At 40.0% G+C, this 18,933-nt stretch overlaps 1 protein-coding gene across 2 annotated transcripts; it reads left to right on the forward strand.

Annotated features, from left to right (window-relative positions):
- The first annotated feature begins 246 nt into the window (after nucleotides 1-246).
- AMOTL2 (angiomotin like 2) lies at nucleotides 247-14,794 on the forward strand. Of its 2 annotated transcripts, none has more exons than XM_040348744.1 (10): nucleotides 247-441; nucleotides 3,040-3,836; nucleotides 5,401-5,554; nucleotides 6,782-6,926; nucleotides 7,387-7,479; nucleotides 9,635-9,930; nucleotides 10,039-10,334; nucleotides 10,449-10,636; nucleotides 10,739-10,885; nucleotides 13,329-14,794. In XM_040348744.1, exons 2-10 carry the CDS (start codon nucleotides 3,145-3,147, stop codon nucleotides 13,385-13,387), a joined length of 2,070 nt encoding a protein of 689 aa, XP_040204678.1. In that variant the 5' UTR covers nucleotides 247-441; nucleotides 3,040-3,144; the 3' UTR covers nucleotides 13,388-14,794. The 2 variants fall into 2 exon arrangements, with proteins under 2 accessions (XP_040204678.1, XP_040204679.1); XM_040348745.1 differs by lacking the exon at nucleotides 247-441 and adding an exon at nucleotides 2,737-2,756.
- The last annotated feature ends 4,139 nt before the right edge of the window (nucleotides 14,795-18,933 follow it).

Raw genomic sequence — 18,933 nt, forward strand, 5'->3', positions numbered from 1 at the left:
GGCTCGCACCCTGCCCTGTGCCAGCCATCATACAAGTGTCACTGCTGCCTGTCACCCATTGTCTGCCCGAGCTCAGCGCTCCGTGTTCGGCAGCAGCTGTAATGCCGCCCCCAGTGGACCCTTTGGGTAAGCGCATCTCCTGGAGAAAGTGAGGGAGAGGCGGAGATCAGAGTCCTGTGAGGGGCGGGGCGATGGGCGGTCCAGGCTGTAGGATTTGTATGCTTTGCTTTTATCCCAGGGGGAGCCTGAAACTCTCACATTCCTGGCATAGCACAGCGATAGAGAGACACAGAGCAGCCCGGCCGCTGCCAGCACCAGTACACACTCCGATCACAGCTCTCCGGGAGAACACAGCCTGATCCCCGCACCGAGGACTGACTACACCGGGACTTGTCACATGCTGGAGCCCCGATCTCTACCATACACATCGGATATGAGCTGGTGAGTGCCGATATCTGTCATCGCCGCTACATACCTGTCACTGAACCCCACTCCTATTGTGCATGGATGATCCCTACACGTGTACTGATGGGCACCGGGGGGCTGACACCTCCATAACTCTACCCCCATACAGGGACATGATTTATACATGTAATGTATATATTGATTTATAGCACAACCCTAATACCCCCATACTCACCTTTTCTATTTACTAATACATTCATGTGCAACAATGTATCCATACAAGGTGCACACTTCTTCTATCATACCATGCATGCTCCATGTCTATGTATCCCACTACAATCCCAGTGACATATGTTACAGTATTTACTAATATGTTCATGATCATCCAATAGGAGGACTGGATGGAATCCTCAGTGTCTGTGTATATATACATATAATGCATTTATCTATATTATTTATAATCTACATATATAGCATGCATTTCTATATTATGTATACACCAATGAGCTTCTCACCCTCTCTCTCTCTATTATTATTATTATTATTATTATTACTGTGTGTATATATATATAATATATATATATATATATATATATATATATATATATATATATATATATATATATATATATTAATTGTATATATCATGCATTTATATGTTGTATATACTGCAATGTGCATGTATGCTTATATACATATACAGCATACATGTCTATATAATTTATAATGACTATGTATACACACATATAGCATGCCTTTATTTATTATATTTACTCCAATGTGCATGTTTATATACATATATAGCATGCATTTCTATATTATATATACTCCAATGTGCATGTATGTTTATATGCATATATAGCATGCATTTCTATATTATATATGCTACAATGTGCATGTATGTTTATATACAGCATACATCCCTATATTATTTATAATGGCTATATATACACACACACATATAGCATGCCTGCATATATAATATATACTCCAATGTGCATGTATGTCTATACACACTTATAGCATGCCTTTCTATATTATTTATAATGACTATATATATACACTTATAGCATGTCTTTATATATTATACGCCAATGTGCATGTATGTTTAAACACACATATAGCATGTCTTTATATATTATATATACATCAGTGTGCGTGTATGCTTACATACATATATAGCATACATTCCTATATAGTTGCATGTGTGTGTATATATATGTATTTGTGTGTTTATATATATATATATATATATATATATATATATTTATATATATATATATATATATATATATATATATATATATTTATATATGCATTTCTAAATGATGTATACTCCAGTGTGCATGTGGGTCTATACTGTATACATGCTGTATATACCAGGTATTTTATATTAGATCTGGAATTGCTGCTACTGACTGCTCTGGTTAACATGCAGGACTGGCTAGTTGCTGACATGTAGCTTTTTATCTGGGTGCTCCGTGATCTTGTTGTCCTTGTAAAAAGTGTTTATATGGCATTGTATATGTAGCTAGTCACTTGGCGTGCTTTTATTTTTTTATTTTTTTTACGGTTTGCCTGGATAGGGTTAAGCTTGGCACATTCTTGAATGGGAAGCTATGCAGGTGTTTGGTCACCCCTGGCAATGGCGAAGGAATTCAATGGGGTATTTTTGTTATTGTTCTTGTTTTTAGCACAGGCTTTTGTACACTTGTGGCAGGACTGCAATCCACAAAGAATGTAAATTGCAACACAAAGGGCCCGGTGATGTCACGTCTTAGATATTTGTGAGGTGGTAGCTTCTCCTACGCTGCGGAAAAAAAAAAAAAAACAGTCTTTGTGCGTTAAGGGAGCAGGAAAAGCCACAGGTTTGTGGCCAACAAAGTCATCCTGTAAAGATGTAATATGCAGCAATTTGTAGAATGTGGAAAGTCGTGTATATTTAACCCACAGATGCCAATTGGTGGCAATATAGTGGTACAAAGGTTGTAGTACAAATGTGAAAACCTGAAAGGTTTGCTTGTAAAGAAAAGGGAAAATGTACTTATTTCAGACTACATAGTGCTTATAGAAGAATTCCCACAACTCCAGCTCATTGTGGTCCACATTGCTATGTGAATCTCTTTTCAACTTCAACTACTATCTGGCTTTCAATGGGAGGGCTCCAAAACAGAAGCTGCAGGGGGGCATACCAGAGAAATACTGGACTTTATCTGCTTAGAAAAAGGAGGGAAACATTCCAATCATTAATTCAGCCCCCCTCCTCCTCCTAAAAACAAAACAGGGCAAAAGTCTTACCTCTCCAGGTTGCTGTGAAGCAGCAGGAGTGGAGGGACAGGAGTAGCAGAAAGGTATGTGCAATTAACCACAACAAGGTGCCATCAAGGTCAGTCCTTTCATGTCAATTTCAGTTGAATACTCACTAATAATCAAGATCCTTCAGCCTTAAGCTATATACTAGGAAGTCTCTGATCTTCTCTAGTCTTTTTTACCCTTTGTAGAGCAAAAGGAATGAGGGAAAAAAAATAAAGAAGGACATTTTTATTGCGCAGGAATATGTTAGATTCACCAGTGATATGTATCAATTCCATCACAATATATATCATTAAACTAGTATTCCTTTTTCTTTCACAGGTTCCTCACAGCAGAGCCATAGATCAGAAGATTTGGAAAAAGGATTATTGTTCAGTATTGATTGCTCGTCATCCTTTGGTGGGATTATTTCTTTTTTGAGAAAGGATGAGAACCGCAGAGGATTCATCCGGAACAGTTCTTCACCGTCTTATCCAGGAGCAGCTGAGATATGGAAATCTGAGTGAAAATCGTACCTTATTAGCTATTCAGCAACAGGCCTTACGGGCTGGAGGGGGCAGTGGTAGCCCCAGATCATCCCTGGAAAGCCTTGAACAGGAGGAGATGCAGGGTAGCCCTTCTACAAGGCAGGAGCCTCAAGGGCAGGAGCACCATTGTGACCATTTCTACCTGGAGAATCCTATGTATAAAGCTCATGAGTACCACCATAAGGGTGAGGAACTTCCAACCTACGAAGAAGCCAAAGCTGCCTTGTCTCAATACTATGTAGCTCAAAATATCCAGAAGGTAGAACATGCTCCTCCACGCCAAGACCAGTCACTCATGGAGCTGAAGCATGGCCACGTTAGGTCTTTGAGTGAAAGATTGCTGCAGATGTCTCTAGAGCGCAATGGCGCTAAACCGCAAAACCTTATGACCTCCTCTCATAGCTTTCCCCAGCTCCCAAGGCAGTACCAGCTTTCAGTAGCTCGTGGACAACAGGAAGAAGGAATGCAATATAGGAATGCTCCTCCTGAATACCCAAGTTACAACCATCCTGACCCTAATCTCAGTGGTTATACATCAGAGCAGAGGCGCTATTCTGGAGACCTCCCTCTGTACCATCAGCCTGAAATCAGGTGAGCGCAGATATTTAACACATAGTTATTTTGCCTCTACAGAACTCTTATAATGTACAGTAAAGGAGCTTTTTTGACAGTCTATGGGAGTGGTTTACTAAAACTGGAGCACTCTGTGCATGGTAGCCAAGCTTCTTAAAACCTGGAAGCTGATTGGTTTCTATGCAGAGCTGCACCAGATATTGCACACTTCAGTTTTAGTAAATCTCCCCCTTTGTGTCTGTTAAAGTGTAAATTTGCTCTGGCTTCCATTAATTTAAATAAGTACATGAACAACAAAAAAGGCCACAATTTAGTTACAATTTAGGTCCGTTCATTTGACATTGCTACATGTTTCAGACCTTGACTTTTCATTGCCATATTCATTTGAACAGCAAAGCTAGTTTAAAAATATAGTTTGGCTGTTAAATTAACCATTTCAGAAAGTGTTCAGCATGCTGAAAAAGTTCTGCTACTAGCGGTTTCAATGCATGCTACCTGTGCATGTAAATGAGAGTCTTAATCCTACAGCATTTCAGAAAAGAGCAGATAACAAGCAGATGGAATTTTTCTCTGCACATGGAGATGTTTTTACGCACGTAGTAGGTCTGTCTGACATAGTAATAATAGCTGCCTTAAATGGGGGTGTAAAGAATCCCTTTTAACTCCCTTTTAACAGTCAAAAATCCTGCTTGACTTTTAGGAGATCCCTGACAATAAACATTGGTCTGGCTAGGTTGCAACAATTCTGTATTGTTCACACAGGAAGAGATAGACAGAGACAGGAAGTAGCTCCATAAGCCAGTGGGGGGAAAGATAATGGTTAAGAAAAATGTCCAGTCTCACAATGAAAGAATCTGTTCCCATGTTAATTCTTGTAACCCCTTTACAGCAACAACATCCATTAACGGAAATACCAGTTGCATTGTGATAGGAGATCATGAATTCCTAAAGTTCTAGGCAGCTGACTGGGTGTAAAAGAATGGCCTATGAGCCTGGATTCAGGCAGCACACCTAACCCCAACGCCTTCCTTTCCTTTCCAGAGATTTGGAATCTGGAATAGCATTTTGATCATAAGGTGCAGATACTGGATAAGCCAGATCGATAGTGTTTACAGGAAACGTATATACCTATTGATTTCCTATGCACATGTTGAATATAAATTCCAGTTCCAACATCCACAATCATGTAGAAAGTATAAAGGTTTAGTAGAGAAATCTTGTCTTGTATGATCTAGTATTGGTTATTTTTAGAAGTTAGTGCATTATTTTTGGATGTGTGCCTGATGCTTCTGAATACTGATTCAGAATGATAGATGTTCCAGTAGTGTAGAGAGTGCAAGACTGTACAAGCCCTGCATTCAGCTCTAAAGTTAATCTTTCAATAAGTGTTATAAAATGTGTCCAATGTACACCTAAACATGTTGGTTCATTTGAGGCTTTAAGAACCATCAGTCATCGACTATACTAGGAATTCAAGTACCTTATAATATTTTTATATTCAATCATAAAACAACAACTTATTATTGCTTTGAGATGTCTGCTTGTGATATCTAAACTTAAGTATTCATTTTGTTTCTTGCAGGCCGATGCCAGATCCAAACCTACACTATGGGCAGATGGCACATTTTAATGTAGCAGGTACTCACATGGCACGAATGGATGCTCTACTACGAGAGAATGAAAAATTACGCCGGGAACTTGAGAATTACAGTGAAAAAGCAGTGAGGATCCAGAAGGTAAGAGAAAAATAACCTATGTGGACATGGAAGTAGAGGGGGGGTGCAAAGTGGATATAGCGGGCAATCGCATTCAAGCTGGCCCTGTTCTATAGAGGGCTTAACATTAGTCCAATCTGTTCATCTGAGTAACCTTTGCCTTAACCTTTGCTTAAAAAAACACCCTTTATTAGTATGACACCACTGCCAGTTTAATATATTTTTTTAAAGCGACAGTCAGTCTTCAGGGTAGTAAAAGAGATATGTATATATGAAAATATCCTTTTGTAGAGGCTATGGGTGTTCTTTAGGAATGTCTAGCAAGTGCAGCAGGTAACTCAATTGGAATTTAGCAGCTGCTTTTCCAACACACAGCCTCAACCCATAAACATGAAAAAAAACACATCATAGTCCAAAACACGATTTCTTTTAACAAACAGGGTATTGTAGTTGGTTCCCCAGCTGGTCAGAGAGGGTGAGGATGTCTTTCATTTTTGTCATCTCTTTCACTTTCTTTACAACCCCCCCCCCCCTTCCCTATAGTGTCCCCTTTAACAGCTGCGAGGGATCTTCGCACAATGGCCCGGCTATGAGACATTTGTTGGAGGCACACGTAGAGCTCAGGGCCGCTGACAGTTGCTCGGGTTTTGTGTTCTGCTTGAGCTGTCCTGATGCGGCTTCAATGAGCCATTGTGTGGACATGAAAAGGTGGCTGTGTTAGTAAGGCCTTAGCTGCAAGGAATAGGGAGGGGGGGTCGAGCCTTTAGCAAATGTGCAATCCAGACAAGCAGGTGGCATTGAATCTGCAGACAGTGTTTAAATGTAAGCAATACCATAGATTAGCATAGCATTTGCTGGAGTTGGAAAAAAAATCCAACTATTAAACTGAAAGAATCTTGCATGAATATGTACACATTTGTGGTTAGGACAGTTATGTGAATTACCCCAAGCAGTCAACTCTGACTGCAATAGATATATACTGGTACTTGGACATTGTGTACATAGGACCTTATTTATAATGATGCTCTTACCAATCAATGGAATTATCTCACCACATTAAGCTAAGCGTGATGATATGTTGAAATCAGATGCATACTTTGGGGCTTTTTTAATAGCAAGATGCAAATAGTAACAACTTTCTATGTCTTATGGCAACTTAACAAAAATTAGATCTGATCCGTTTATTGTAGATACAAAATTTCTGATCTGTAAATTGTTATTAAATTGAACTCTTTTTTGATTTTGTAGCTGGAAACTGAAATTCAGCGAATTTCTGAAGCTTATGAAAGTCTCATGAAAGCATCCTCTAAGAGAGAGTCCCTTGAAAATGCCATGAGGACCAAGATGGAAGGAGAGATGAGGCGCATGCAGGACTTCAACCGTGACCTAAGAGGTGAGGGATCTCTAACAATGAGGAGGAGCTTTTACAACAATAGCGTGCTGTGGTGAAGCTATCCATCAGTGTTAGCCATTTACAACCGATATTAGGCTTAAGTGAGTGGACTCAATCTTCTAAGAGCATCAAGGTCTTGAACAGCCATGTAGCAGGAGATTTTAGACAGCAGGGGCTCAGGAACAACAATGGAGCTTTTCTTACAAAACTCATTAACCTATATAGCTCATCAGCATGATTTTAATTGGAATCTCTTGAAATCATTTCTAAAATAAGACATCCCAGAACACTCTGCTAAATGCAGATTTATTTTAAAAAGTAGGCTACATCATTAGAGCAAGCCAAAAAATAATTTGTCCCTCTGATGAGGACAGGAATGTTTGATAGCACCTAAGAATTGAAGCAGATTGTCATTTTGTGAACCTATCCTGTTAACATTTTGTATTGTCTTTTTGTTTAGAACGGCTGGAAACTGCAAACAAACAGCTAGCTGCCCGGAATGTGGAGCAGAGGGAAGACAGTCAAGGAACAGTGTCCAAACTGCTTGCTCAATGTAAGTTAATAAACTTGAGACTAGACTGTTAAGTGGGCCAGTTAATTCACATAAATGCAATAAGAGGTTCAAAACATTCATAATCATATATTTAATGGTTATGCTAAAATAATGCATCATACATAAGTGTTTTAAGTATAGGTCATTATAAAATATTGTTTAAAGCTATCGATCATCTGTTCTCCATTGCAATAACTTAGTATGTAACAAAAGAAATGGCTGCACATCCAGGAATTCCGAATGCCTTTTATTGTTCAAAGTGATAACACCAAAGACACCAACACGAGGTCACGTAGACGCGTTTCACACAAACATCTTGTGCTTAATCATTACTATTATAATAACTCATTATGGCTTCCTGTAAATAACAAAATATCCCCATTATAAAAAAAAATAAAAAATTCAATGTTTTGAGCTGGGATAAGTCTCCCAATGTTACGAATAATTTCGAAAATGTTAATAATAGTTTTTTATTTATTATTTAATAATAGTTTTTTTTTACGTTTAAAATGCCTTTGACCGCAGAGTTCCCAACCATGTTAAAAATACATAATTTCTCTTTTTCTCGACAAACACCCTATGATAAGAGGGATTACTTCATACTTGTGGTGTAATTGACCCTACCAGTCAAAATACACAGTTAAAATGAGTAATACTGGATTTATTTGACTTGATAAACAAACATCTTTTTAGCCTGAGCTGCGTACGTGGGATTTGACCTAACGCACCTTTAAGGATGCAGGGGAGGTGTGTCTATTCTCTGCTTCCTGAAGAAAAGATTATGTTGCTTTAGCAAACAAACAGAGTTCAATGTGACCTGAATTCTTCACATTCCAGTAGCTGATCTGCCCAGCCCCCTCCCTTTCTTCACGGAAAAGGGGGGAAAACAGATCTGCATGGAAAAAAATAAGACATTAGCATTGCATGGGTTAACAGGATAGGATTTTAATTTTTTTTTTTTTACTGTGCATAATACAATAAAAATCCAAAGAAAACCAAAAGTGTAATACATAATTCATTATAATTGAATTAATCAAATTAAATTAGGTTATTATCTTTTTCCCCGGTAAATTGTAGAAATATTGCAGACCATTTATCTTTGACTATGCACTGTAAACATTTCTTATATATAGTGATAATACAAACCTATAATATTGAAACATAGCTAATTTAGCCTAAGAAAGCAGTCAGATGTCAGAAAAGAACTGATCATCCGACTAGACACACAAGTTCTCCAACCCACCAATTGGGCTTGGGTTTCTGATTCCTTTGGATGTTTTCCTGAGAAAAATCTACACTCAGTTAATTTGTATTATTCCTGATCTCTTATACACAGTCACAATAAACTGATGTTCCAGTGTATTTCCCTGCTGGGATAGTTGGAACCACCACCAGGGAGAACTGGTCCAACCAGGATATACATCCTAGAGCTGTCATGTTCCAGCTATCCGACTGCTCCAAGCCTGGGAACCTGAATGTTTGCTTAACCTTTTCATGGAACAGTACAGGAGCAGTCAAGTTTAAGAAATGCACTTGTTTAGGTCATTCCACACACACACAAAGCTCATGCAAACACCTCCAAATCTCATAGGGCTCTTGGTTATGTACACAGCTTATCATACTGAAAGGGTCCCTTCTCAGTGTTTACTGATCATTTAGAACTTCACTGGCTTTTTCTTTGTGACTAGAGTGAATTTTTTTTTAAATCTTCCCAAAACTAATGGCTAGTCTATTTGCAGCCGTTTTCTATTTGTTTCTTGGGTGTATGTTTGTTTCTGCAATGATCTTCCCACAAGAAACAGCTTGCCTACTTGAGTCTTAAACTAAAATTATCAGCGTTAATTATAAATAAGCAATGACCTTGACCTATAAATTCACTAGGAACAGCTAATATGCAAGTTGACTGTGGCTGCACAGAATAGCGACAGGTGCACTTTAAGATGTGAATTGATGTTGAAATGAAACCTAAAGCATGTGCGGCCAGGAATGTTAGCTGACATAGTAGATGCTCTGATACTCCATGCCCATTCTCCAAATGCGTTTTCAACCAATGACAGTACTAGTGACTAGGAACAAATAAGGACCTTTTATCTAAAAAGTATATGAACCTACAGAGGTAAAAAGTTATTGATGACCTTTTTGTTCTTCCTTGCAGGCCACGAACAGCAGTTTGAGAAAGAGAAGTTAGAGCGAGAGATTTGCCTCTTGCGAAGTTCCAATGAGGACCAACGCCGAAGGGCAGAGCTGCTGGAAAAGGCTCTGAGTAATGCCCAGTCCACAGCCGCTCGCACTGAGGATGAGCTGCGCAAGAAGAGGGCGTATGTGGAAAAAGTGGAAAGACTACAGCAGGCATTAAGCCAGCTCCAAGCTGCCTGTGAAAAGAGGGAACAGCTAGAATTGCGCCTGCGGACAAGATTGGAGCAGGAGTTGAAAAACCTAAGGGCTCAACAGGTGAGTTTTATGCCACTGGTTACTAGTTATGATACATTTATTATATGTCTTGTGATTCCACATGACTCTAAACAAAAAGAAAATTAATTCCAATAATTCTTCCAACAGAGACAACCAATGACACAAAATGGAAACTATTCTCCAGAAGTCTCTGCTCAGATCCTTTCTGAGCAGCTGAGGGAGAAGGAGGAACGGATCCTGGCTCTGGAGGCTGACATGACCAAGTGGGAACAAAAGTATTTGGAAGAACGCACAATGCGCCAGTTTGCCATGGATGCTGCAGCCACTGCAGCTGCTCAGCGAGACACTACTATTATCAACCACTCACCTCGCCATTCGCCAAACAATAGCTTCAATGAGGACCTGCTATTAGTGAGCCACAGGCATCAAGAAATGGAGAACAGGTAGGTGTGATCCACTTCCTTCTGTAAAGCTGTTAAATGTATTCTAACCTTGTGCTTCTACCATCTATTTTTTTTTTTTTCATTTCTAACATACATATTGTTTTTTTTTATTAGAATCAAAGCTCTTCATGCACAGATACTGGAGAAGGATGCAGTCATTAAAGTCTTTCAGCAACGTAAACCTTACCAAGGCCCCCTGCGACCTGCTAAGTCAGTGCCTTCTATATTCACCCCATCTATGCCAAGCCAAAACTCGGCAGCTGTTGAAAGACAAGTGAACAATACATCACAGGGAGCACCAGGTGAATACAGCAGATTATGTCATATGAGGTGGATAATGTATTTGATTTCTTATGATGGACTTTCAGCAATACTTATTTGGTCTTCTTTCTTGTATCCTCCAGTAAGTAAATCACCATCTGCCAACATGAGCCCCTTACCTGTTCACGCCAAACATGGCAGTAAAGAAGGTAGCACCCAGACGGAGTATTCAACAGACTCGACAAGTGCGACAGTCTCTATTCTGGACAGGAATACCTCATCTTCACTAGGTAAGGGCCACATCTTGATTGCATGTTGTACCCACAGATTTTTGGGCCATAATTTGGTTTGCCTGAAAGCTATCTTTGCTACTCGTAGAAATCAGTCTTTTGTACTTGCACTAGAGAGGTGACATTTGGAACTTGATTGGTTGAGTAACTTAGGCAATTCTACCCAACATGATGTCTGAGGAGGAAGTAATATTTGGGATTTTTTTGAGAAAACCTGAGAACCTTGGTTTTTATCAAGACTGGTGGCTGTAGTATTACTGAATTTTCATAGTTCATACCAGAAATGTCAGTTCCCACGAAACAGCATATGAATATGTGCTGTAGGTGTGTTTTGACCACACATGAATTCAGAGAAATATAAACATGACAGTAAACATTGCATATTATCCTCCCATTAAACACCGCCTTCAAACAATGCCCCTGGGTACCAACTCATCACAAATTTTGGGCTAAAAAAAGTCTGGATGATGTGTAGATAGGATGAGTGCCTCCTCCTCTTTTTCTTCTTCTTCTTCTAATGAACGAGGATATTTCGCAATGGCAGAAGCTGCACTCGCTCACCTCCCCTCCCCCAGGCTGAGCCCGTGCCGAGCCCTGCATAGCTGAGAGCTTTCTCCTCACACAATCCCTGCCAAGGCTTGGCCTCCCTTGGTGATGACTAATCTCAATGAATCTCAGCTATGCAGCTGGGAACAGAATGCAGGTGTGAGGCCAAGAGACTGGGGGGAAGGGAGCATAGCTAGTGTATGAAAGAAAGATCATGGAATTAATTGAGAGCTAATATACGCCATACTGCAGTACAGCAGCAGATATTGATCACATATTCAATGAAAATAGATTCATGTAATTGGGGCTACACAAATACTACTGTTAATGCCTCCCTACCTGCCAGGTTTTTAATTTCCATGTATGGTATTCAGAAATTGTTTGCAAAAAAAGTAACAAAATGTGAAACCAATTTGGGCCCACAATGGATCTCTGCCTCAGCAGGCTAAATAAAAAAATTAAAATTATAAATCATAAAAGGGGCAGACTCAATGGACCAATTGGTCTTTTTCTGCTGGCACTCTTCTATGTTTCTATGTAACTGTTATATTTTAGGACAGGTTAGAAAATTAAAGAAAACACCTTATTAGTCATTATGCACAACACAAATATCTTTGTTTCTTCTAGATTTTAGGGTATTAAGGACCTCTAATTATGAGATCTAACCTGCTTGCACAGTACTTCCCAGTTAAAATGGTTGAGCATCCCTTGTTTATAGTATCCAACCTTTTCAGAACAGCTCCATGTTTAAAGAAATGTTGGAAGCCTTTTGGCCGACTCATATTTCCCAGTACCCGAGTTGCTCAACCACCACCATACTTTCACATCACCATTTGCTTCTTTCTGAGAAGATGCAGTATATCTGCTTACCATCCAAAGCCACAGGCATGTCTGGAATGTCCTCCCCCTCAACCAATGAAAACGGGCCATTGTGACCCCACGTACTCCTTTTAGGATGTCGACACATAGTAGGGCAATGTAAATGCCCAGAAGCACTGGATGCATCATTCTGTCTGTCTATCACAGGCAATGATACAATCTTTCAGATTACAAGCAGGCCCACTGTCTATACTTGTTATAGTTCATTGTTCACTCATTTTTACTGTTTGCGTCCACATACTGACTGGTCACATGATTGTTTCATCACTTATATATTCAAAGGCCTTTGTGAAGGCTGAATCAGAGGAAGAAATAATGCGGGTGCAGAACTACAGTTAGACACACAATCCAGTCATGCAGAAACAATTTGCTTTGAGCCTGACAGGGTTCTCAGATACTTTATATGAATGTCTATCAGTCTGCTGCTATTCCTTTGTTGGCATCCCAAATATTACAATATGGTGTGTGTCATATACATATGAAATGATAGCACTGCATTTAATTAATACATCAGTTTAATACTTTGAATTATTCTTATCCTTTTACTATGACCAGTTTGTTATTGTGATTGAGTATTATGGCAGTTAAGACATCAAGCATTCAACTGAAATCTTACTTATGTGGAAGTTACATGCTTTAGCATGATATTGAATATTATGAATATTTTGACACAAACTTGTTTAAAACTAAACGCATTGATCCTGATTCATCACTCACCATTCTACAATGATACATCCAACACAATGCTTAAGGTGTGCTAGAGGCCACGTTAGCTTGCCTTAAGCACATATTTAGGTTCCCTAAGTTGTATTGCAACCTAATAATTTGGTGCCATTAAGGCCTATGTTTAAAATAGTAAGTGCAATGCCCTATAACCAATCACTTCAATCCTGTCCTAAAAAAATAACAGAGAGAATCTGTTGTCTCCTCTTGTCTTTACTGCAATTATTACATGTGACCAATTTACATTTGCACTGAATCTACCATTTACTCATAACATTCTTCTTTTTTTTTACAGAAACAGTGTCCTCAACTAAAAGCTCAAATGTTTCTGAAATGGTGGAGATCCTTATCTGAGCTGTCCATGCCTGGGGCTATACCCTCAAACTTGAGAAAGTCTTACATGGTCAAGATTTGTTGATTTTCAGACAACTGAAATCTACAGGCAAAGGATGCCGTGTTCAGTTTGTAATGATGAAGGTGCTCCTGGAGTCGAACCAAGGTCATTGTAAAGCCGGAGATGTATCATTTAGGATTCAGATGAACTTTATACATTGTCCAGCACACCAGTCTGAGCTGTTGATAAAAATGGAGGAGACTGGAAGACTTGAGATGACCTTCTTAGATTTCTCCACCAAACAGTTGCCATCAACACTTGCCAACATCAATTAATGTGATTAAAGTGGTTTTGGAATGTGAAATATGGCTTAGACTTAAGACTTGGATTCACATGGACATGTTCTGGGGGAAGAAGAATCGTGTCTAATTTTTGGCTTTGGAGAGCCAAGTCCAACCCTTTTTGCTGCTAGAAATACCTACAGAAAACTGTAGGGGTTTGAAGTGGTTTAAAGTTACCGGACTCTTGTCCCAAACATTTTTCATGTAAATACTTATGTGTTTATTTTTATAACACCTTGCATTGTTACTATTTATGGACAACACAACTGTATTGTTGTCTCAACCCCACATCTTTTGTGTTTTGACGTTTTAACAAAACACAAGCTTATAAAATTGAAATTGGACTCTTAAGGACAACCATATGGCCTCATCTACGTGGTGTGGAAGGGTTGCCCATAGCAAAAAATGAGACCGCGCTTTCAAATATTTTGAGTCCTTCTGACTGCTATGGGATGATTTTTGTAATTTACCACCTTTTTTATGGTAGCTTTTGTGATGTTTTTACTTCACAGAGGCTCGCGAGTAGTAGGCAAAGCAATATATTTATCCCTCTCCACAAAACCCTATATTGTATTTATTTTTTACTTTAATATTCTACCCCCTCCGTCCTTGTCCCCTCTTTTAAACTGCAGTTGCTGGCCAACAGCAGTTATTGTTCAGTTTGGTTCCTGCGTGTTTACAAAATTAGATCAACATGAAATTGCTTTGAGCAATTTACTAAAGATTTTTTTCTTTAGAAGTGGTCGCCCCTCTCTATGCCCTGTGTTTGCCAGACGAGGAAAGATAATACTTCCTTTGTTTGACAAAAGTGATGGGTTACAAATGTAATATATTATTTTTTTGTATGTGTTATTTCTGCCTATCTGCGCTGTGAAAGTCTGTGTTCTATTCCAAAGATGTATGAATCCGATATATATTTTCTGTGAGTTTACTTAAGTTATCGAAAGTATTTAAAGATGTAAGCGTGGCTGTTGTGTCTTAATATTATTCTGCTTTATTATATGCTGCCCGGATGCAATCTGGCACTGCTGTTGCAGACCAGAATTTTGTAATTTTAAATATAAAATTAATAAATAAGATTTAAAATAATGTTTTGTGTGATCAGTCACTTTTTATAATTGGATACTTACATAATACCTATAATGAAAGCATGTCAAAATATACCTTTAATTACAATAAGGTTCACAGAACTATTGTGGTCTGGTCAAGACAGTGATAAATTTATCTTGTCAGGAATTTGTTAAAAAACAGTATTTTATTTGAGATGACATTTTTATACAGCTTAATGCAGAATTAGTTTGTTAGTACTTTTCTATGATCTGTAGTATAATTGTTATTGCAGGTACAGTACATTTTTACAGATTCATTAGTTATTCATTAAAGTAAATATTACAAAAATAAAGAGAAACTGTAGCTTTCAGAAAAAAACTGAAAGTAGTGAAGTTTTTTTACTCCAGGCTGCCATTGCAGGTAGTATGTAGAGAAAGTTATTGGTTTGAGACCTTTAATTAAAGAATCCCAACATTTCTGCAGAAAGCTACTTGAAGCTCCTAAAGATTGAGCCTCCTCCCTGCTCAGTGCCAAAACATTGAAGAGACCTATTTATTATGGTTGGGCCCTTTTGTATGTGATCATTTCCTATTAAAATGTTCCCCTTTTGAGCCAGCGGTCCCTTTTATGCATTATCAGAACAGTGACACATTATTCTTTTGAGATATCAGTCAGACAAATTAAACAAACAGTAGTGCTCTGAGAATTCTTTGTTTTGTGTATATATATATATCTATATATATATATATATATATCTATATATATATATATATATATATATATATGTATATATTTACAGAAGTGAGTACACCCCTCATATTTTTGTAAATATTTTATTATATCTTTTTGCTACAATGTAAAGTAGTGAGTGTACAGCTTGTATAACCGTGTAAATTTGCTGTCCCCTCAAAATAACTCAACACACAGACAATAATGTCTAAACCACTGGCAACAAAAGTGAGTACACCCCTAAGTGAAAATGTCCAAGTTGGGCCCAAAGTGTCAATATTTTGTGTGACCACCATTATTTTCCAGCACTGCCTTAACCCTCTTGGGCATGGAGTTCACCAGAGCTTCACTGATTGTCACTGGAGTTTTCTTCCATGATGACATCACGGAGCTGGTGGATGTTAGAGACTCATCCACCTTCTGTTTGAGGATGCCCCACAGATGCTCAATAGGTTTTAGGTCTGGAGACATGCTTGGCCAGTCCATCACCTTTACCCTCAGCTTCTTTACCAAGACAGCGGTCATCTTGGAGGTGTGTTTGGGTCGTTATGTTGGAATACTGCCCTGCGGTCCAATCTCCGAAGGGAGGGGGTCATGCTCGGCTTCAGTATGTCACAGTACATATTGGCATTCGTGGTTCCCTTAATGAACTGTAGCTCCCCAGTGCCAGCAGCACTCATGCAGCCCCAGACCATGACACTCCCACCACCATGCTTGACTGAAGGCAAGACACACTTGTCTTTCTATTTCTCACCTGGTTGTTGCCACACACGCTTTACACCATCTGAACCAAACAAGTTTATCTTGGTCTCATCAGACCATAGGACATGGTTCCAGTAATCCATGTCCTTAGTCTTCTTGTCTTCAGCAAAGTGTTTGTGTGCTTTCTTGTGCATCATCTTTAGAAGAGGCTTCCTTCTGGGATGACAGCCATGCAAACCAATTTGATGCAGTGTGCAACGTATGATCTGAGCACTGACAGAATGACCTCCCCACACCTTTAACCTTTGCAGCAATGCTGGCAGCACTCATCAATTTCCCCAAAACAACCTCTGGACACGACGCTGAGTACGTGCACTCAACTTCTTTGGTCAGCCATAGTGAGGCCTGGTCTGAGTGGAACCTGTCCTGTTAAACCGCTGTATAGTTTTGGCCACTGTGCTACTCTCAGAGAGTTCTTTGCCATGATGTGCCATGTTGAGCTTCCATTGACTAGTATGAGAGAGTGAAAGCGATAACACCAAATTTAACACACCTGCTCCCCATTCACACGTGAGACCTTATAACACTAACGAGTCACATGACACCAGGGAGGGAGAATGGCTAATTGGGCCCAATTTGGAAATTTTTCACTTAGGGCCCTTTCACACGGGGCGGATCAGTAATGATCCGACTCCGTGTGTCCGTAAAGCTCAGCGGGGATCCTCAGTAAAATCCCCGCTGAGCCGTCAGCTGACAGGGCACACTGTGCAGGGACCGCCCTGTCTTTCCTCCGCTCTCCCCTATGGGGGGATCGGATGAACACGGACTGCATGTCCGTGTTGATTCCGATCCGATCCGCCAGACGGAAGAAAAATAGGATTTTCTTCCGTCCGAAAAATCTGAGCTTTGCGGAGGCGGGTGATTACGGGTGTCAGCGGATAGTCATCCACTGACACCCATAATCACATAGGGACCAATGTATGTCCCGCAACGGATGGATGAAAATGCGGACATACGGTCCGCACATGTGAAAGGGGCCTTTGGGGTGTACTCACTTTTGTTGCCAGCGCTTTATACAATAATGACTGTGTGTTGAATTATTTTGAGGGGACAGCAAATTTACACTGTGATACAAGCTGTACACTCACTTCTTTACATTGTAGCAAAGTGTCATTTCTTCAGTGTTGTCGCTTGAAAAGATATAATAAAATATTTACAAAAATGTGAGGGGTGTATTCACTTTTGTGATATATATATATATATATATATATATATATATATATATATATATATATATATATATATATATATATATATATATATATATATATACTGTATATCCAGTAATAGAACAGTTTATACTAGGGATGCACGATACTGGTAGCCGTATCGGTGACGATACTAGCCATTTTTGCGAGTATCGGTACTCACAAAAATGCTCCGATTTTCTTTAGCCGATACCAGAAGTGACGTTGCTTGGAAGAGGACAGCCTCCTCCTCCCCTCCGGACAGTATCATATCTGCCTCCTCCTCCCAGTGGCATCGCAAGGTGCAGGCCCATTCAGCCTAACAGCCTACAAGCCTCGTCTCCTCGCTGCACACCTCCCTCCTCTAGCTCTGACTTCCACCATCCACACAGAGCACCTTAGCCAGGCTCTCCCAGGCTGGATGTTGAGGCAGAGAACAGGGGGGCTCTGTATGAAGACACTCTATGGGCGGTATCCTGTTGTACTGAGCAGCTGGGCTCTCTCCCTGTACCATGCCTGCAGTCTCTGGCTCTCTCCCTGTACCATGCCTGCAGCCTCTGGCTGCTCCTGTACCATGCCTGCAGTCTCTGGCTGTCTGCCTGTACCATGCCTGCAGTCTCTGGCTGTCTGCCTGTACCATGCCTGCAGTCCCTGATTGCCTCCTGTACCATGCCTGCAGTCCCTAATTGCCTCCTGTACCATGCCTGCAGTCTCTGTCTCCTGTACCATACCTGCAGTCTCTGACTGTCTCCTGTACAGTGCCTGCAGTCTCTGGCTGTCTGGCTGTCTCCCTATACCATGCCTGCGGTCTTTGGCTGTCCCCTGTATCATGCCTGCAGTCTATGACTGTCTCCTGTACCATTCCTGCAGTCTCTGATGGTCTCCTGTACCATGCCTGCAGTCACTGGCTGTCTGGCTATCTCCCTGTACCATGCCTGAAGTTTCTGGCTGTCTCCTGTACCAGGCCTGTAGTCTCTGGCTGTCTCCTGTACCATGCCGGCAGTCACTTCTGCCTCTTGCCTCCTCCTTCCCTCTATCAGCTGTCACCTCTGCCCCATGTCTCCTAATAACTATAATCCCCATCCTCTTCCCCCAGCGAACACAGCCTTTCCCATCCCAACGCTCCCACCTCACAATCCCTATTTCACTGCACAATTAACTACCTTGCCCTCACTTAAGCCTCCCCTCCCACCCTGCTGTCACCCAACCCCCTCCCAAACCACCCCTCTTCCTAGGCAATAGGTATCAGTAATTGGTATCGGCAAGTACCTGCAAAAAAGTATCGGTAATCATACTTAGTGTTGAAAAAATGGTTTCGGTGCATCCCTAGTTTATACATATAAATCAAATTGGCCCCACACAATTAAAGTTTTACCTAAAAAAATATATAATTAAAAAAAAAGAAACATAGTTACTTCCAAATGATCATCTAATCTAGCCTGAAAGTTTTAATCTGACTCATAGCCATGGGATACAAATTCCATTAGTAATCATTAG

The sequence above is a fragment of the Rana temporaria genome, chromosome 4, assembly GCF_905171775.1.
Source record: "Rana temporaria chromosome 4, aRanTem1.1, whole genome shotgun sequence".
Taxonomy (NCBI): Eukaryota; Metazoa; Chordata; class Amphibia; order Anura; family Ranidae; genus Rana; species Rana temporaria.